At 45.0% G+C, this 20609-nt stretch overlaps 1 protein-coding gene across 1 annotated transcript in view; it reads left to right on the top strand.

The window, feature by feature from the left end:
• Positions 1-760: 760 nt before the first annotated feature.
• Positions 761-20609, top strand: part of FKBP15 (FK506 binding protein 15, 133kDa) — a gene marked incomplete at both ends in the record, with an annotated part of 23421 nt that continues 3572 nt past the window's right edge. Inside the window, 21 exon segments of the mRNA XM_010149645.1 lie at positions 761-870; positions 1386-1476; positions 2119-2188; positions 3455-3529; positions 4609-4707; positions 5155-5304; positions 6299-6367; positions 7711-7854; positions 8316-8461; positions 9429-9477; positions 10134-10253; positions 10481-10580; positions 11303-11406; positions 12830-12923; positions 13753-13862; positions 14433-14543; positions 15169-15263; positions 15948-16050; positions 19456-19627; positions 20104-20240; positions 20550-20609. Coding sequence (XP_010147947.1) covers positions 761-870; positions 1386-1476; positions 2119-2188; positions 3455-3529; positions 4609-4707; positions 5155-5304; positions 6299-6367; positions 7711-7854; positions 8316-8461; positions 9429-9477; positions 10134-10253; positions 10481-10580; positions 11303-11406; positions 12830-12923; positions 13753-13862; positions 14433-14543; positions 15169-15263; positions 15948-16050; positions 19456-19627; positions 20104-20240; positions 20550-20609 — 2209 coding nt within the window.

Below are 20609 nucleotides of genomic sequence, written 5' to 3'. Positions count from 1 at the left end.
CGGGAGGTCCTGAGAACGCCACGGGAGACTTTCAGGCAGGGATGGCTGCTGGAACGGCGTTCAGCAGTTTTCACCTTGTGTCGATACCATTTTAATGTGTAGCACGTGCAGGTTTTCTTACACTGTGTAACTTGTTGACACTTCAACATTCCTCAGCCCTTGTGATCTCAGCTGTGCCCGCTCCTTGTCCTCTCCGAGGAGCTTGGCTTTAGCAGGTCTTGTAAACTAAGCCTCTCCTTAGCAAATGGCCGTTTTTCAAGGATATCATGTAAAATGCTGCAGGTCCACTGCCAGTAGTGGTGTCCCTTGTGGGTTCTGCTTTGTAGTTTGAATTATTCACTTGTCCTCTGATGGCGGGAGTATGTGAGCTTGAATGGCCTGAAAGCAGTAAAGCTGCAAATGACACATCCTGTAGGAATAACCAACTTGCCTGCAGCATGAAACCTCAGCCCTTTGAGGGGAGAGCATCTGCCACTGCAAAACTTAATGGAAAAATAGTTTCCTGGACATTCCAAGAAGAAAAATTCCAGTGCTGAATGGTGACTTCTCCGTTGACACACAGCTTTTTCAGCAACTATTTCATATGAGGGTAATCCTAGTCATTGCTTTGAAGTAACTACTTTATTTTGGTGTAGCTTCACTCCTTGTAACTTTCGAGTCCTTACAGTAGCTTTTGAGGAAATGAAACACAGTTGTGTTACTTACCCCAGCCTCTTTATCTGAACGTTCTGCTTATACGAAGTTTTTGATTTCTTTCTAGTGCCAGATTGGCCTCTCTCTTTGGTCTGGATCAAACAGTCTCAAGCCATGGAAATGAGTTCTTCCAGTACACTGCGCCAAAGCAGCCCAAAAAGGGTCAAATGGCTGCTGGTAAGTAACTGGGCTTGAGCTGGAGGAAAAAACTTAGCAGCATGCATCGTGCTGGGGAGATGAGGGCCTTGGTGACAAACAGCAGTGCAAATAATTCACTTTGTTTTCTTGAATGATATTTTCCATCTCAACATGAGGAGAAACTTCTTTACTCTGAGGATGCCAGAGCACTGGAACAGGCTGCCCAGAGAGGTGGTGGAGTCTCCTGCTCTGGAGATACTCAAAGCCCACCTGGCTGGGTTCCTGTCCAACCTGCTCTCGGTGAACCTGCTTTGGCAGGGGGGTTGGACTAGAAGATCTCCAAAGGGCCCTTCCAACCCCTGCTATCCTGTGATCCTGTACTACTCTCCCTGTGCTTTCGTGGCCTTTGGTGACTTTGGAACATCACTTTGTTTTTTAATCTTCTTCTGGAGTTACTTTTCCATGGGGGAAGGAATGTGTGGTGGCATCATTGCTAGCCAGCAAACGGGGCAGTTCTGTATCACTGACAGGTATTCCTGCTTTTTGTTCTTCAGCAGGTCAGGCAGCCCAGAAGGCTCCTGTGGCCTCAGCAGCTTCAGGAGCTCCGTCGGCGTTCATGGCCACTGCGGTTCATGCTTATCGATAGTAAGTGCAGCAGTAGTTTCTGCATGACCTGTTAAGAGTCTCTGTCCATGGGAGCTTAAGACCTAATCATAAAGGGAAGATATTTTTGGATGAGTGGGAAGGGACGATTGTTTATAGACGTGTGTCTGCATGGTGGAAATGCTACAAGCCGATGCAAGTTTCTGCTCCAAACAGTTTAGGTTACTGTGCTGCAGTTTGAGGTTATGTAGTTGTCAAATAAATAGCAGGTTCTGGGTTTGGCCATTACAGGAAACTGCATCCTGGGGTGCTGGCCTGACATTTGCACTGTTTCCAGGCAGCTCTGACAGATGTTTGTCTCACACATTCCCTCATGGAGAACAGAGGCATGAGCGTAGAGTGACAGCAGTAAAATTCTCTGTCCATTTGACACTGCTATCATGTAAAAACTCATTAGCCATGGGTCTGTAAAAAGAGCAGTTTTCAACTCCAACTCCATAATGTATGCTCCTGTAATCTGTGGGCAAGCAAGAATGTTGTCATGTCTTTAAGCTAAGGGAGGCTACCTGACATTTTAGGCATGAGGAAAGGGATCTGAACTCTGAAGAAGAAAAACTCAGCAGCAGTAGAGAGAAATCTGAGGCAGGGATGGTTCTGCAGCTGAATATCCCACTTGTCTTCCAGTACAAATGGGCAGTACTTGAAGCAAGGCAAGTATGGAGCGGCTGTAGTGGGGAACCACGCTGCTAAGGAGGTGAGAAACACTTCATTTCTTGAACATTTTCATGACAAGAGTATTATGCTGACATGAGGCAGTGTTTCTCTGACCTCACCAGAATGTCTTTGCTTTTGATGTTGGGGGTCTCAGTTCCACTGCTGCTTACGCCTTCCAGCCATCCTGGCTTTTCTTGTGGCTCAGCCATTTACCTTGGTGATACCTTTCTTTCCTGCAATCCATGAGTTTGTAAGGTCTCCTACAACCTGTGCCTGAAATGTTTCCATTTTTCAAGCACTGCACCTTTTCTGATGTTTCCGGAAGGGATTTTGATATTTATTCAGAATGTCTTTGACAACGGGTCTATGCATGTGGAAATCAATATAAAGCAAGATTTTGTCCAATAGTACAGAGATGCTTTGTTTAAGTTTTACTTTGGTCTGAAAAATATCTCTCCTCCCCCAGTACTCCTCTGAGAACACACCACTGAGGTGCTGGGTAAATTGGTGTGTTTAGTACTTTGAATACTCTGATCTGTCCTTGATGTTGGTATTTATGGGGCTTTGTATTCCCTGATCACTAATGCGTGTTGTCTCACTAAGTTGCTTCTTGCTTTGGCAAGAACAAAAACCAGTAGGTTGGTAAATTAATTTCTGAGTGGCTGATCTGAGCAGCGCTCAGGTGTGGCATCCGTGGGGAGCTGGGAAGGACAGGGCTGGCAGAAGGAAGCTCACAAAGCCTTTCTCAGGTCACCTCTGTAATACTGCAACCCGCACAGTGGGGAAGCTAGCAGATTGCTCCCACCTCTCCACATCACTGTGGAGAGTGCAGGTGCATAAAGGAAAGCACTTTTCCTTAGGAGCCTAGGTCAGTATAATGTTATCTATGCATTGTTTAGTACTTGGGAAGCTCCCTCCAATGTATCACTGCTCAATCTGTGATTGGTTTATGCCTGTACGCTGTGTGTTGCGAGTTTTATGTATTCAAGGATTAGTGTACCATCTTTTTACACAGTAAGTTCAAAAAATGTGGGATTAGTTAAAGCATCTTGCTTAATGCATAATAATTAGTTTGAAGTGCTTGATTTGTGTAGCTAAATAAAGCTTGTCTGTCTTCAGGGGTTTTTAATAGGTGTTACAAAAATGTGTGAAGTAGTTTTGCTGTAAAAAATGCTGCTGCAGGGTGGTTTTGACGCATGAATATTTTAGCCTTAGGCTCAGAATTTGACAAAGCACGTTAAAATTAAAGAGGTGTTGAGTTCCTGGTTTTGTTCTTTTTCCCTGCCCAATTCCTTGTGGAATCCAGTACAGGATCCTCCTTTACATCAGTCAGCAGCAACAGATCACGGCTGCAAGGATCCATCCAGGCTTCGTACTCACGGTAAGACCCCGGATGAGAAATGTGTTCAGTGATCTGTATCGTGTACAGCAAACAGGGGTTGACTCTGGAATGCTGTCTTTACAGCTCTTGGCGTCAGACTGACACAGCAAGAGGTGACTGGGAGCGCTGTTCTGCTCCTGATGTGCAGTGCACAGAGACTGTTACATCTGCCTTTTGCAGAGCACTTCATCAGCAGAATTCATAATGCCAGTTCGTACACTGTGGGAGGTATCCTACTACCTCTGGGTCACAGAGGAGGTGTTTTGAGTTTTGCATTCCTTCAATGAATAGAAACAGAGTAAAATGCCTTCTGCTAATAATTTGCAGTGAAGTGACTGAGAGAATACAGCTGAACAAGCAGAAGGAAAAGATAGCAAGGAAATGTTTTCTCTCAGAAAGTTGACACTCAGCATTTTCCCGCTGATAAGAACAGTTTGGAGCGTTGTTAAGTCCTAAAACAGGATCTCTCAGGAAGTTCTGCTTTCTGCCACTTTTACAGAAAACTGGTGTTTTGATTTGCTGCTCTTAGCTTGTCGTCAGGTGACATAAAATGTCTTGGTTTGATAGACAGAGATTTTACTCGGAAATAGAATTTCAGTCCAAATTTCTGGCCAGGATGCTGCCTTGCTTTTCAGTTTTATAAGCGGATTTTGAAAGGTTAATGGGTTATGTAGTCAGCTTCTAAAAGACCACATCACCAGAAGTGAGGAGGAGTGAGTCCTCCAATTAATTCTGGAAGTCTAAACATAATCAATAGTTAGGAAAAGTAGATGACTTTTAAAAATCTCAATATATATTGTAGAACCTAGCTTCAAAAATCTTGTGAAAGCTACAGCATCTGTGAACAACTTAACATTTGCTGAAGTATTCGAATTACAATAATTCTTCCATGATTATGAGCACATAAATAAAAGCTAATTCGTGTGTTCTGAACTTGGGTAGTAATACAGCAGGATTCTTCCTCTGCTTAATTTCAGTAGCTCTTATTTTAAACTTCTTTTGTATGTGAATTTTTTTCTTTTCTTTTATTTGACTGCATCTTTTAATGTATAATACAGGACTGATTTCCCTTCCCACAGGTTCAACCCAACAATTACAGTACGTTCTATGATGATCAGAGGCAAAACTGGTCCATCATGTTTGAGTCAGAAAAGGCAGCAATGGATTTCAGTAAGCAGGTAACTACTTACTCTGTGTGAGGTGTGACTTGCTGGCTTATTTGGAACAGCAGGCAAATCAAGATACATCCCTGAGAGCACCTTATTGCCGAAAGGTTCCAAGTTGTACTTTCTCATTGAAGTTCAGCTTTGAGCACGTGTGTGACTGATTGAGGCAGAGCTGCAGTGAGCCTGGCCGAGTTCTGTTCGTTAGACGCAGGCCTTGGAGACAGGGAGCCTGTTACTTCTGAGATTTTTGGGGAAGATTCTCAAGTACTGTAAGATCAGTGGCCCTGTAGAGTAGAGTATTTACTCTGCAAAATTCAGCACAAGGAAACATGCCTGCCTCATAATACATCTATAACCTGGGCTTGATCAGTACAGCAAGACGTGCATCAGATCTGCAGTCGCAGGGGAACTTGTGGCTGTTTTAATGGCCAGAGGCGTTGACAGGCTTGCCTCCTCCAGGTGTGCATTGCCAAATGCAACAGCTCCCCAGCGCTGGATTCGGTCCTCTACCAGGATCTTCTTCTTGGAGAAGGGCAGGGAGTGGAAACAGGAGACTCTGTGGAGATTGCCTATACAGGTTGGCTGTTCCAGAACAACGGGCTTGGACAGGTAAAGACACTTCTGCTACCTCCTAATACTGAGTGAGTGACAGTCCTGGAAGGAACCTGCTACATCTAGCACAATCCTGGGGCTGATGTTACAGGTATTTCTTCAGTCACTTGTGGCACGGTAAGTGAGGTCACGTCTGTTGCCCATAGAATAATAAGGTATTCCATCACTGTTCAGGAGGAGGTGATTGAAATTATTTTAACTTCCACAGGCACTCTCACACATTAATATTGATGAAAATGGTGAGAAGGGACAATGAAGCTGGCTATGCTTCTTCAGAAACAGCTTGTGGGTGTGATAAGAAGGGCCTTGTCTGACACAAAACGCATCTCCAAATGAGGTTGTGTTTACATCCTCTGCTGCTGTATCCAATCCAGTTTGCTAATAAGCAAAAGAAGTGCTTTGATGTTTGAAAGCATTACCTTTAAAACACTTCTGCTTTTTATACTATTAGTGAAATTTGTGGCAAAGGGTTTTGCATTTGGATCCATCTGCAGCTGAATCTTTTTGCTATAAAAAAGGAGACTTCTCTTTTTCATCTTTAGGGGTTTTCTTGTTTTTCTTGGTCTGCCTGGCATGCTTCTCTCTATATACCACTGGTACACAGCAGCTTGCTTCTAATCTCCTGAAGGAGTTGTTCAGCTCCCCTTGTCTTAGTTGAGTGCACAAAACTTGTAGCCAGTTGGTTGCTGCTTGATATAAGCTGGTTGTGTAGTGATTTACTTAGCCCAATCCTGTCCCGACCATCAAGCTCAAAGCACTTTTAAAGTCTAAGCCTCCAGCTATCATTCATTTTAAGAAATTGTACTGTGCAATGGACTAGAAGCTGTAGCCATGCTCTCTCTTACCTCTGAGAATTAATTTTGGAAGTAGCAGAATGGGAGATAACACCTACGAGATTGTAGGGGTTTATGGAATGTGTGAGGTTGTGTTGAGAATCTTGAAACAGTTGGGAAATCCACATATTTTGTGTTTTTGTTCTTCAACTCTCTAGGTGTTTGACTCAAATGTTAACAAAGACAAGCTGTTGCGGTTAAAGCTGGGATCTGGAAAGGTCATCAAGGTAGAACCTCTGGCACTTCATTGTGATTGACACCTTAGATCTATGAGTTACTGAAGATCTTGTTCAGGATTCATATATGATATTTCTGTTTCACTTTAGGAAACACTCTGTAAGAGTGACTCACTCAACCTTTTTCTTCTTAATTTTCACCATATAGCTCAGCCTCCTTTCCAATGGCAGTGTTAGAAATAAGTTGTCCTGTTTGGTAAAAAGGAAGCTTCCTGTTCTCTGGAGTTGGCTTTTTTAGGTTGGGTTGGGGTTTTTTTCCTTTGTTTTTCTACTTTCTGTTTTCACTTAATTCATTACCTTGTTCTCGGGGATCTCTACCTCTAAAGGAGGATTTAAATTTGAGAACTTCAGATTCCTCCCCTCTCATTGTGTCTCGGAAGCAGAGCATCAGATGGCTCTGGTACAACACCTGGGAGAAGGGCATGAGAGGGTGAAGACAACTGACAAGTTTTAGGACGGTGTAGTAAAAGACAGTACTGCCTAGAGTGGTTTTGCCCTCTTAAGTCAAATTGTGAGGGTTTTGACTGTGTAATAACTTCTCAGTCCAGGTGGTGTGATAATTCCTTATGTTACTATATAAAATCAGGTTGTGATATGCTGTTGTTGAAGTCACTTGCATTACCTGAGTAATTTGTATATGGCCTGTTACAAGTTGTCCTTTATTGAGGAAGGACTGTTTTTCTACTTCTTGTTTTAATGTGTATCTTCTTATTACTGTTGCCTGGGTGTAGTAGCCATCCTGTTAAATACTGGCATCTGTTTGACAGTTGGCATTGCTCTGACTTCTAACTCTCCTCTGCTACGAGTGTTTTCTGTGAGCTCCATAGCCATTTGGAAGTGGTCTCAATGGCATGGAGTCCTGTTCTTTCCCAGGATGCTTGGAGAGGTCACCACAGGTGCCCTGCAAGCCACCTGCAGCTGCAGAATTAGCACACAGCACAGCGTGCAGTTCTTTTCTCCAGGTCATCTGTGTGATCTGTGAGAGCTGCTTTAGTTACAAAATTGAAAACTTGAACCAGGTTTCTGGAACCACACAGAGACCTGGAAGCCTCCATTCTTCATGCTAGAGAGTGATGTATCTGATTTCGTAGTGAACATGTTGGGAGAGCATCTTTATTCTTGAGTTAATGTTGCAGCTTATAACTGGCCATTATTTGTTGTAAGACAAAGGTTTAGTGCTGCAGATTGAAAACAAATAGGATTTTACAAGAATCTGTGTGTTTTGCAATATAACTGGTGCCTGAAGCTGTCTTAATCCATGTCATTGAAAGAAACTGTCATGTGACTGATCAAACCGTTTACTTTCTCTTCTGTTGTGTCTCTGAAAACCAAAGGGCTGGGAAGAAGGAATGATGGGGATGAAGAAAGGAGGGCGAAGGTATCTCATTATTCCTCCGGCATGGGCCTACGGTGCTCAGGGCGTGCCTGGCCGTGTCCCTCCAGACTCGACCCTAGTTTTTGAGGTGGAAGTTAGGCGGGTGAGTGTCTCCTGCCACACGTTTAATTTACATCTGCTTTGTGGCTGTTGGGTGGCAGTGTCTGTCTGCAAGGTGAAAACCTGCTGTTGGCCTGAGAACTACAGCTCAGGAACTGTTATAAACCAGACACCTCAGGAAGATACATATATTTAATTTAAAAAAGAAAACAAAAACAAAACCCTAAACCCCAGAAATCCCTCTAGGCTGTTTACTAAGGCATGTCTGTTGTTCTAACTGTCTTGGGATTCTTTCATTGTTATTTGTGAGTCACTTGGGAAAATGAAGTACTCGGTGAGGCATGACAGGATGTAAAGACTCAGCTTCTCCAGTTCTGGGTCAGTTGTATGCTTTTGCTTGAAGTGCAAGAGTTTGACAAAGGAGGAGTCATCAGAAATAAACAAGTTGCTGAAAACTGTTTTAGGAACCCAGAAAAACATCACTTTCGTTATGTGCTTTTTAAGGTGAAGTTGGTAAAGGAATGCTCTGGTTCGGATGGGCAGAGTGTTATTTCAAGGGATTCTCCTGCACCTTCTCCGGTACCCAGTTCGGATGGCTTCTCTGCAGACGCTGGTTTACTGCCTCCATCTACAGTACCTCCAAAGCCTGGGTAAGAAGCAGCATGGTTCACACAAGTTGCCATATTCCAAGATGCCAGTGCTCGTAAGCACGTGGCACAGCGCTGCATTAACACATCGTTCAGCAGATGTGGGTGCTCTGCGTGCCAGCGTAGCGCCCTCAGTGTGGCAGAGGGATGCTTGCTAACAAGACTTGCAGGAGACTTTGCTTGAGTGCTGACCTTGAGATTTAAAGAGAATGAGATGGCACAGATGAAAGAAGTCTACAGCATTACTGAGATCTGGTGTGACTGAACTGTGTGGATACTGCTACAGCAGCTTTCTCATCTCGGGTGGCAGCGTAGGCATAAGGTGGTCTAGGGTAACGGCTGATCTGTGCAATTGCAAAGTTTACATTATCATTTGTTTCTTAAATTAACTAGTTGGTCAGTCATTGTTTTTAGGAAGTTCCAGTTTTAGTGTTGTTCTTGTTGCCCTAAGTAGTTTGTTACTTGACTTGGTTAAAATCGTTTGTACCAGAATGAGGTCATTGCAGCAATCCACAAAATCATAGAATCAGAGACTGGTTTGGGTTGGAAGGGACCTTAAAGCTCATCTAGTTCCAACCCCCCTGCCATGGGCAGGGACACCTTCCACTAGACCAGGTTGCTCCAAGCCTCATCCAGCCTGGCCTTGGACACTTCCAGGGATGGGGCATCCACAGCTTCTCTGGGCAACCTGTCCCAGGGCCTGCCCACCCTCTCCATCATCTTTCTGTAATCTGTTCCACAGTCATGGAACTTCTCCATAATGGTCTTCTGAAATGTACAGGTAATGTTGCAGAGAGTCTTCCAAAAGTGAGCTAAAAGAAATGCTCATGATATTAAAAAAACCCACAACCCAAACACACTTTTCCTGGGGGGAGGTGTGTTTGACAGTGTTTAGAAACGCAGCATGTTGGATCCTGAATTTCGTCTTGGTTGATCTCCGATACCGACATACACCTGCTTGGCTTTTCAGGGAGCCAGCTGTTCGGGTCAAGTCGAACTCCATCAGTGAGCAGCTAGCAGTAAGTGTTGTGTTTTCCTAACTCATTTGAAGCCTGAAGGAGGGAAGCTTGGTTGGTTTCACCTTTGCATTCAGTGTTGCTGAAGGTGGAGTGAGCATCATGCAAGACACTCGTGTTGACTTGCCAGCAGATTAGGGCCTTGGTTTTGAAGGGATTAGCAGAAAATGAGGAACCTCAGTCCCAGTTCCTACTCTTAAATGCAAAGTTACTTTGGCCATGTGGATATTCACAAGGCTAGTTGTCTTTTCAGATAAATGGACAGATTTAAAATGGATAACAAAGAGTAATTGGGACATTGGGTATAACTTTATATAGAAGTTATATAGAGAAGACTTGGCAAGTGTGCCTCAGGATAAAAAATGCTGCTAAGCAGCTTCCTTAATTGGCACATTTTCTTCCTGTTGCTGTGTTTCTTGCAGGGATAGATTTTTCTGTGATTTTTCTGCGATGTCATCCCGGAAGGAGAGTATAAAGCAAGCTAGAGTAACAAATCCAGTGTTCTCTTGTGTGCTTAAACTGTTTTTTCACACAGTGAAAAACTGAAAGAACCAGAATTATTAAGACAGTGATTTAAGAGTCTCATCCTGACAGATGTCTCTGACTGAAAAGCTTGGGCTGAGAGCCAGAGGAAGAGTAACTGCAAACATTTCTTCTAGAATCCAGATGTAGCAAAGGCAAAGCTGATTTCTCGGATGGCTAAAATGGGACAGCCCATGCTGCCTTTCCTTGCCGGGACATCGGGGAGTCAGCTTGACTCCAGTGACTCGGAAATAGAGGTACGTCACCAGTCAGGGAAGTGCTTTTTCTACAGTGGGATCCGTAGCAACAGCTCTCCCTTGGTACAGGGAAAGCGTGCTCCCTTTCTGGGGCAAAAGGGTTTAACGATTCCACTAGATAGTTCAGTTGCGTTAATTGGATAACGCTGCCTCAAGTCATCTTGGGTTCACACTGCTCACTTGTTCTTTTCTGCATGTTCCAATGAATGCTGATTCATTGTTTTTAGGATCCAAATATGCTGAGAGGGACAGCGCAACCAGTGGCTTCATCTTCAGCGAGACCGTCGCAGCCAGCTCATGCAGTACTGCCCACGGTGTCATCGCAAGGTAATGCCCTGCGAGCCTGGGATTGGCACGGAAGCTTCACTCTGCAGGCTTCCAGTACAAGCAGAGGGTTTCTTTCAGGAACTGAAACAGAACTGATAGCTTCTAATAACGCTGATCCATAGGTGGACTAATTCAGAAAGCACAGGACTGACATCCTTGGAGTGTGTCTTCATGGTGATCTCTTGAGCAAGAGCAGCCACAGCGCACGAGCCACTCTGTCGTCATTCGTGCTGGGATGGCACTGAGATTTCCAGGACATGTGATTTGTAAAGGGAACTGTTACAAATCCTTTCCCAGTGAAGGGTTTTGGTTTGTTTTGTTTGAAAATGATGGAAATAATAACGAAGGACATCAGAGGGCTGGCAGCTCGGAAGTGGCTTGGTCTGTCTTCCCATGATGGAACAGTAATGTCAGCTGCTGGTCAGCTGAGCAGTCGTTAGAGTCAGGCTGAGTAACATCTTGTGTCAGTAACCTTCAGAGCCACCTTTGTTCAAATGAAAAGGAGACTGTCTCAATGTAGCTAGACATTCAGTTTCTGTGAAAGATGTCTCTCTTCTTGACATTTTATCACTTGTTTGGCTGGACTGAATTTTCACAAGGCTGCAGACAGACTTGTGTTACATTTTTGTCTGTATAATGACTTTTTTGGCCATTTCACATGTGGTGAATTAAATTATGTCTAGCTACTTTGTGGTGTGCTAAATTTCTTTCTTCCCTTTCAGCACCTCAGGCATCTGGTTCTGCAGCCCCAGTATCTTCTGCTGCTTTAATACCTGCAACAATCCAGCCACATTCAGCTCTGCCTGGAGGAGCACAGGGCTTTCAGGTACCAAAATGAAATCAAGGAGAATATTGACACCTCTTTCTAATAAGTTTTATTGTCTTCTCCATTGCTGGGAGCAAGGACATTACAGCAACATGTAAGGATGAGAGTCCCAGGCTGCTTCTTGTGACTATTCTATGGCATTCTCTGAATTCCATCACATCCCTCTTAGAATTTAATCAAAAAGGGTTAATTTTCTGCCTGCTCTGGCTTCTTACAGTTGAATTAAGAATTAACCAGACTTTGTTTAATATCTGCTTTTTTAGTGGATACAATAAAAACTTCAAAGTACTTGTAGAGCAGGTAAAAACAAAAGCATTTTAGTTGAATGCTTGTCAATGCAGTCCATGGTCTGTTTTTCTGTGAGAGCTCATTTGCACACTTTAACGTGTTTATGGGTCATGGGATTTCATCAGGCAGAAGAATGATTCCTTTGAAAGGCATGTGCTGCTGCTGTAAAGTGATGCAATCTGCTTGCTCACAAGGAAACTTTGAGGGCTTAACCCTGTGTATTTTCCACATCAGATAGTGAAGACTTGGTACAAAGCTGTCATACAAACAGTGTTATAAAGGCCAAACCCAAGCGTTTTACTCTCTGCTTTCTGTAGTTATTTTCACTCAATTTATTTTCTGGAGCTTTTGGAAATCGGTGGCCTATGTCGCATAGATGCATGGTTTGTTTTTAAAGGGTCCAGGCAGAGGAAGACAACGTTTGATAATGAATAAAACCACTAAGTTTAAACAAAAGAAAAGCCACCAAGCCCCAGGCTGGTGGGGCATTGTATCAGCTCTGCATTTTCCTTGTGCTAAAAATGAAGAAGGGGTAACGTAGCAGGTGAAGACAGGCTTTTCTGTTGGTTGAAATACAAACTAGTCATTAAGGTAAAGTTTTTTAATCTGACAGTGATTTGGATGTAGTGGTTTGAAGGTAATTTTTCTGTTTTCCTTGCCTGAGGGAGTATATGGGTGTGAGTGAGGTACTCCGAGCATTTAATGCGTTCGTTGCTCTGTTTAGCTCTGAGCACTGAGCGGTAAAGCTGTGGTCAAGTTGTGTTGCACTTTGAGCCCTTCCTAGGAATAGCCTTGTGTTCGGGTTAGGGTAACTTCAGGGAGCTGTTCACATGCTGATCTTTGCCTCTCACAAATACAGGGTAACATCTTTTTGCTTAAACTTCAGTGAAGAAGGTAACTTATTAAGCTGTGGTAACATGAACACGTGTCTAAGCCTTGAAAGAAGAGTGACTGGTATTTTCCCTTTACGGTGACTGTTGTGTAGTTTGACTTCCAGCTCTCAACTCTGTTGTGTTTTCTTTCTTTTCAAATGTCATCCTTGCTCTGGGGCCTAAAAAAATGTGAAAACTACTTAAGTATGAGGAGGGGAGGAAATATGAAAACATACTCTAATCTGTTGAACTTGTTCTGCAAGGCATATCCAGGAATGGCATTTGCTTACCCCCAAACTGCTGCATCTGCTTCTCAGCTCCAGCCTGTAGGACAGATGTATCCTGCACCCTACCAAGGTATGGTTAAAAAAGTATGTGCTTTCCAGAAGGCTGCAAACCCTGCAGTAAACTGTTTGTAATGATGATTTAGGTAGCAGTGGTAGCATATGCTTAGGCTTTCATCCTGTCTGTAAAGCCGTGCTGTTTCAGAAATGCTAATTTTTTAATACCCAATAGGGGCAAACATTTCCCAATAAATATCCATCTTTTTCCTTCCTTAAGGAACTTTGTGCAGTGTGAAAGGGTATGGAATTTCTAGGTGCATTCCCAAGGCTGTGTATTACTAAAGGTATTTTATAGCTGGTGCTTCCAGTGATAAATGTAACTAACAGTAAACAGTCTCCTACCAGCCAGGGAAAGAATTTAAGTGTACACATAGAGGCCTTTACTAAGTGAGAGGACATAGCCCCAGAAAAGGCACAACCTAGGAGTGACTAAGGGCATTTAAAGAATTGTTTAAGTAATCCCTGTTGGGGCAGATTTGGGTACAGCTGAACCTTTCTTGGAGCACGTGTGTTTCAGTTCAAAGTTTCAGAAGCCAACCTTCGTTCCTGTTGTCTGATTGTACCTCTTTGTGTACCATTCTAGTGTGTCTGGGGGCTTCCCTCTTGCCGACATAAGTGCTGTCACGTGGCTCAAGAATTTCCTGTAGTCATGAACCTGCATATTCATGTTATTTGGAAAATACCTACTTTATTATTTTTCCAGATACCATGTCCCTTTTATTTCTGGGAAGAGAGCGGCTGTACTCTCTGTCAGGCTTCAAACTGCCAGGTGTTGCTTCTGGTATGTCTGTATGCAGGCATTTGCTCCTTATGACTACAGCTCTCTCTCCTTTCCATTCAAGCACCTGGGGATGTTACGTCCTTTTTGATGACAGAAGCTCGGCAGCATAACACCGAAATCCGAATGGCAGTTAGCAAAGTCGTAGATAAAATGGATCATCTTGCTGCCAAGGTAGCGTATGGCGTAGGCTTGTTAACAACACTACTGCTATTTGCTCTCAAATACAGTCTGAGGAGTTGGCTCTGTTTAAATGCCTGTTTGTAAGTGAGGTACTGACTGAAAATTCCAATATGGTTCAGCTGCTGTGAAAAAGGGAAGACTAGGCTTGGGGGAAGGGGCTGCCTCTTACCATCTTAAATATCGTATGATGCGTTCTGTTTGGAGAGATTCACTGCCCTTCAGGAGGTGTCACAGTTGATAGAGTAGCATGTACCCTGCAGCTGATCAGATGGAACAGTGAAATGGGTCTTTGCAGGTGTTTAGCACTTGCCCACCTCCATAAATTCATTTCAGGGAAGACTAGGCTTGGGGGAAGGGGCTGCCTCTTACCATCTTAAATATCGTATGATGCGTTCTGTTTGGAGAGATTCACTGCCCTTCAGGAGGTGTCACAGTTGATAGAGTAGCATGTACCCTGCAGCTGATCAGATGGAACAGTGAAATGGGTCTTTGCAGGTGTTTAGCACTTGCCCACCTCCATAAATTCATTTCATCTGGCTTAAGAATGGCTTATCCTTACAGGTGGAGGAGTTGAAGAAACAAAACACTAGTAACAGCTCACTACTGCCTGGCATCTCCTCTGTCACTATGGAAGCCTCCATGATCATGAGCAATATCCAACGCATAATACAGGTGAGCATGGCCAACCTTATTTGACTACTCCCATGAGGAGCTGGAGCCCACTCTTCCTAATGGGGATCGCTGTACTGGCTTGGCCCAAATGTCCATCCACTCTTGAGCTCTGTTTTTGCATGGCCAACACCAGCTGCCTAGGTACAAGTGTGAGAGACACAAGGATTTCTACTCCTCTCCCCCCAGAAAAGCTCTTCTCAACAGCTTGTGGTTTGGGTACTTTCCGAGCCAGAACTGACACACTGATATTTAATGGGCCCTGATGGAAAGTTCATGTGAGAGAAATTCAGCCTCTTCTTAAACCGTTATGGGCTTAACCCACAACAATCTGATTGTTGCAAGAACTTCTGGTTCCACTACTTAGTCTCACACTTTCTAGTTTTTCTAGACAGCACCCTTACACTCTTGGTTTTGGGGGTGAAATAATGAACCAGATACAATATTCTCTAGAATGTGGTTTGGCAACCACTGTCCTGCGCCATGATCCCCGCTAAGTGTAGCTTGGTGCCTTCCTGTGATGTTACCACGGAGGGTGGTCAGCCTCACCACTGTACAAAAGAAAGGTTTGGGTACTGCTGCAAGGAGTTCCAAGTAAGATGAATATTCCGTCTGGGCTGTGCTTTAGGAGAACGAGAGACTGAAGCAAGAGATATTTGAGAAGAGTAGTCGGATTGAGGAGCAGAATGAGAAGATCAGCGAGTTGATTGAGCGCAGTCAGAGGTAAGGAGTGGGAGGGTGCAACCCCTCTGCATCTGCAAAGACCTTCCAGCTTACACTGGTTAGCCGTAGCTAGGAGAGGTGGACTTCAGTATAATGGTATGTTCTGATGTTGGGGGTTTTTTTAAAGGTATTAAAAGTGTGGGCTTTTCCCCCTCTCCGCAGGGCATATCTCCAAAGCTGTGGTTTACGGTAAATGGGACTGTGTAAAAAGCAGAGGGGAAAAAACCACCCCAGGTCATACTGTCTTCTTTGAGCATGCTTGCTCTGCCTCTGGGAGTTATTTTACTTGTGCTAGCTTTTTAGTAAGGTGGAAGAAATTGTAGGGGATTTGGTGTCCCTAGTTCCACTTTGGGGGTGTTCCATTCAGTTTAAGAAGGGGAATCACTTGTTTAAGGAAATGGCAGAGGCCAGCGGCTGTCAGGTTATCAAAACTCCTGACTGTCTGATGAAACATGAGACTTGCTGCAGAGAGGTAAAGCACTTACCCAGACTGATACACCTCTGCTGTGCCAGGCGCAGCCATTCCACCCTTTTGGGATCAGGCTCTTAGTGCAGGACATCATGCACAGTTGTCTGGGACTTGTCATGAAGAAACTGCTTTGAACCATCACCTTTTGTATCTGAGCCCTTTGCTCCAAGTCGGGTGTTTATGTCAGTGCTCATGCAGCCTTCTCCTGTTCACAGATACGTCGAACAAAATAACCTGCTGATGGAGCAGAGGAACCATTCACTGCAGACAACAAATGAAAACACACAGGCAAGAGTATTGCATGCAGAGCAGGAGAAGGTAATGTTGACAGTGCACCGAGCCAAGGACCTCTGGCTGCAGCCAGGAAAGGGGCTGCTTGTTTCTGAAGCCTTGTTAGTCAAGGCTTAAGTCAGATCTCTCACAAGAAAACTGCAGTTCTGAACTCATGTTTTGAAAACAACATTGAATGTTTTAATGGCTTTCATGATAAAAGCAGGACAGAGGATATAGACGTAGATATTTATGCTGTCATAGCTTTAATATTCTTATCTTGCAGGATAGTGCCTGATTTATTGTTAACTTCATAGGTCTGTGGCCAATATGTTGAGGAACTGTGGGTATTACAGGGCTTTGTCGGGTTGAAAACGTATTTCATTTATTTAGTTGCACTGAGGTTTCAGAAAAAATCCTTCTGTTGGGCTGACTTAGAGTGAATGTAGCTGTAAGAAAAAATATTTCCTGCTGGAGTTTCTTCATTGCACTTTTTCTACATTTCTTTAATCAAAAGCTGGTTGTTTCTACCAATAATGTATTGTGCTTTTGTGAAAGGAGCTGTCGAGAAGTGGCTTTTGAACCAGTCGCATGCACGTCCGCGTTGCTGCGCGTCCCGCAGCGTTCACTCGCGGCAGCCCAGCGCAGGCAGGCTAGCCCTGGGGTCTGTAATCCCTGCTGTCTCCTAGGCTTTCTTGAGCACTGGCTTCTTAAATTACACCAAGTTCAGTCCTGCACTGTGCTCCCCCGCAGAGCTGTGTCTCTCCAAATGTGACGTAGAAGCTTGCTCTGCGTGAGGGACGTAACTCGGTGCACTTAAAAGTGACCGAAACTGCAGCTTTCCAAAGTCTGCTGGCAAGCATGTGAAAGAGAACAAAACGTGGCTGAAAAGCTGGCGTGGGCAGACAGTAAAGGACTGTGTTTTCCCACTGAGAGCCCAAGTCACATACCCATAATATTTGGGGAGAGTGAGAGATTCTGATCAGGAATAAGTCAGATTGAAATAATAAGTAGAACTCCTTTCTGCCAGTGAGTGCAACATCCAGCTAGCACACTAAGTACCTTGGGGAGGGAGCATCTTTTGTAGTGTAAGATGATCTTCAGGGATCTTCTGGGCCTCGTCTTCAGTGGTACTCCCCTCGATTCACCAGTTGCTGTGGAGGTGATAGCACTGTTACACGAACAGGCTTCAGGCTCAGAGCAGCAAAGCCATGGCTTGAGCTGGAGAAGATCTCCACTAGTTCTGTGACTGGAAATACAAAGGCTGGTATTCCTTCCTCTTCCTTTTATCTAACCTAGCTTGCCCCGTGGCTGCAGTTGCTGAGATGGCTATGGACAGACAGAATCAGGGAGGAGAACTTTTAAGCTGTGTTATCTACTCTTTACTTCAAAACTGTGACTCACCATTTATTTTGTGATACAGGCCAGGTGTCTGTACCCAGGGTCACGGAGAAGGGGTGTCAGTAGCTCGCTGCTTTGGGGTTACAGGTCTTCGACCCTGTCGAGCACATCACAGCTTTAGATGAGGGCTTCTGTCCCCTGCAGTACGTAACACCCCACGCTCTCCAGTGCAGTGAGAGGGTAGTCACGTGTCAGACAATTCCTGCATCTGTGGTGTGCAATTCCCTGTAACAACACCTTTAGCGTCTTTCTTTTTAAGCCCGGCTTCACTACCTTTTTCTGTCCAAGCTTTGACAGTTCTTGGAGTAATTTAAAGGCTTCTCTGGCCTGCCTTAGGCTCCTGTAATGAAGCATTGTGCTTTTCTGATGATGATGAATGCCTCTGCCTTTCCCTTTGTGTTCTTAACTCTTCCTGTTTCCTGTCACTGCTTTCTCTTCCTAGCGCATGCTGCCAGTGGATCGGGGCTGGGACCAGGTGAGGCAGTGTGTCTGCTGACTGTGTAGGTGATAGATAATTGTGCCCCAGGTAGTGCCAGCCCAGCTTCCTCCTGAGCATGCTAGGAGCTGATTGGCATGAAAAGAATTGCCACAGATCTTCAACTTGGAAAAGGGCCTTGGAACGGGCAGTGTAGCTATTGGCACTGCCTTTCTTTGGGGAGCCCTTGTAAAGAACTTTGTCACGTTGCTGCTCGGTTCACCTCCCCCGTGGGAGCAACAGGGCAGGATCCTGTAATTGTCAGAGCCAGATACCGATCACACGAGGGTCTTGGTATCAGAAAGCTGGAGGCTGCAGCTGAGCTAGTGTAGACATGAAGCATGTAGTGCAGAAATGCAAGTCTAGTAGCAGTTCCGGGCATAGAATTTCCTTTTCTTTATGTGCCATTAAAGACATAGACAAGCATTAAAATTCCTTTACATATGCCAGGGGTTAGCTTTTGGTTTTAGCGTGCTGCAAGTCAGTGTCTTGAACTTGAGTAAGGCACGTATGGAAACGTACGAGGAAAGCAGATCTGGTTTTAGCCAGTCTCTGTTGAAATGCTTCTTCCTCTTAAAAATGAGTGGTGTAGTATCCCAGCCCTCGAGGGCGGCACGGATTCATCCTCACCGTGGTTGGAACAATTCTGCTCACAGCTCTTCTCTGCCAGAAGGTGGTGGCTGTAGTCTGAAGGGAAAGGCTTTAGTTCTCTTACAGGATAACGCAGGGAGAACCTCCAGTTCAGGAGAACTTACCATTACAAGAACACAACAGCCTGTAGGGATTCTGAGTGTAGGCACAGGTGGCAAAGCTGTTCAGGTATTCCCTGCAGCGAGTAAGGTTTTCTGACGGGTGTAGCTCTGTCTTTGCAGAGCATCCTCTGAATCCTGCCATGTAACAGAACTGGGAACGTGACTTGGAGACTTGGTCTTGATGCCCTGAGCCTCTCCTACATATTGTTTACGAGCTGTATTAGCACCTGGTTTTCTGTGAGTCACTGACCTTGGGCAATGCTAAATCTGAACAGGTCAACAAGGTGCTGTGAGAACTGTGCTCCAAAAGGACAGCCTTGCCTGTGCTGGCACCTCCAGGTGACTCTGCCATGTGCTCCGGAGGGAAGGTGCTCTTTTGGCTGGAACAAGCCTATGTTTTGTGTGGCTTTTCAGTGATTTGTAAGCTTACTGTAGGTAATTAGATGTTGGAGCCCAGGCTTTTACTGGAATAGCTGTTGTCATAGCCTGAAAACCCTGAGCAGAGCCACCAGGCACGGGTACTGCTCTTCAAAACACGAGTAAGCATTTCGGGAAAACTCACCCATGGGGTGATGCGGTGGTTGGTGGAACCAACCAGAGCCAGTCTGGGCAGGTTACAGCCAAACGCTACACAGTGACGTGGCACAAAAGTTATTGTTACCTCTTCAATCTGGAGATGTCAGTGAGGTGCTGCATCCCAGCACTTCCCTGATAAGATCTCCAGTACCTTATCAGCTCTTCCTGTGAGAACAGTTCTGGTGCCTCCTCACACTCACCCCTGTTTTTTCTTCCCCCTTCCTTTTCCCTGCTCCGCTGTGTGATAAGGCCAAAGTTGCAGAGGAGTTAGCGGCTGCCACAGCGCAGGTTTCCCAGCTGCAGCTGGAGCTGACTGCCCACCAGAAGAAGGAAATGGACCTGCGGAAGCAGCTGTCTGCCGCCGTGCATGGCGCGGAGCGGCATGAGACGCAGCTCAACAAGCTGCAAGCACAGTTAGCAGGTGAGGCTGCTCGTGCCTGCTCCGAGAGAGCTCCTTGCTGTCACTCTTTTCCCTCTAAGTCACCAGTTTTTCCTTTCTTCTGGAGTATCTGTTCCTGCTTTCCCTGGGATCAGTAACAGGGTATCAAAGTAGAATGTCTGAGGGGTATGTGCATCCACTAAAGGAAAGTGGGCCGAGCCAATGAACAAAATCATCCTGTCACAGAGATGCCTTCTGTAGAAGTGAGCTCTTGGCATTACTGACTAACCTTTTGTAGAGAAGCCAGAGGTGGACGAGTTAAGATGAAAGCTGAGCTTGTTTTACAAAGCACTGCTGTTTTACAGAAGCAGCTCTTGATAAACTCTAGTTCTCACTGCAGATGCAGGCCGTGGTGTTGATTTCATTGTGCAAGAGATGCCCTTCCTTCCCAGCACTCCCAAACGCGCGAAGCTGAAATATGTAGCGCTGAAATGCACAGTAAAGGGTGTTTTTTGCAGAGCTCCAAGAAGCCTCTGAGGACACTCAGACTAAACTCAAAGCTGAGAAGCAGAGCCGCAAACAGCTGGACATGAAGATTACAGCACTGGAAGAGGAGCTGATGGACTTAAGAGTGGAAAAGGAGACTCTTGAAAGGGTATGGCTGGCGCTAGCGTGGCGAACGTGCAGGGTTCCTTTAGCCCACCGTTCTCACGTGTAAATACTGAGGGGGGGAATCTTGACTCGTCTGCAGGCAAGGGTCCCTGTGCTGGCAGATCCTTGGTGCTTATGTGAATTTGTTTTAATTATCTTAACCAGTAACATGCTAACCTTTCTGTCTATAAAATAAATCTCGGCTTGATTTTAGAGTGATAAGCTTCTCTGCTCAGGGGGAAGCTCTGTGCACGAGGAAGAGGCTACTTCAGTGCAGTCTGGCCTGTTCTCTAAGTCCTGTTCTGTACTGCAGAACCTCGCAGAGAGGAAGAAGAAATCCCTCTCGGAGAGAGCTCAGGCAGAGGAAGAGGTG

The sequence above is a fragment of the Eurypyga helias genome, unplaced genomic scaffold, assembly GCF_000690775.1.
Source record: "Eurypyga helias isolate BGI_N326 unplaced genomic scaffold, ASM69077v1 scaffold2174, whole genome shotgun sequence".
Classification (NCBI taxonomy): domain Eukaryota; kingdom Metazoa; phylum Chordata; class Aves; order Eurypygiformes; family Eurypygidae; genus Eurypyga; species Eurypyga helias.
Note: the sequence above shows the minus strand (reverse complement) of the source record. Positions and strands in the feature narration are given on the sequence as shown.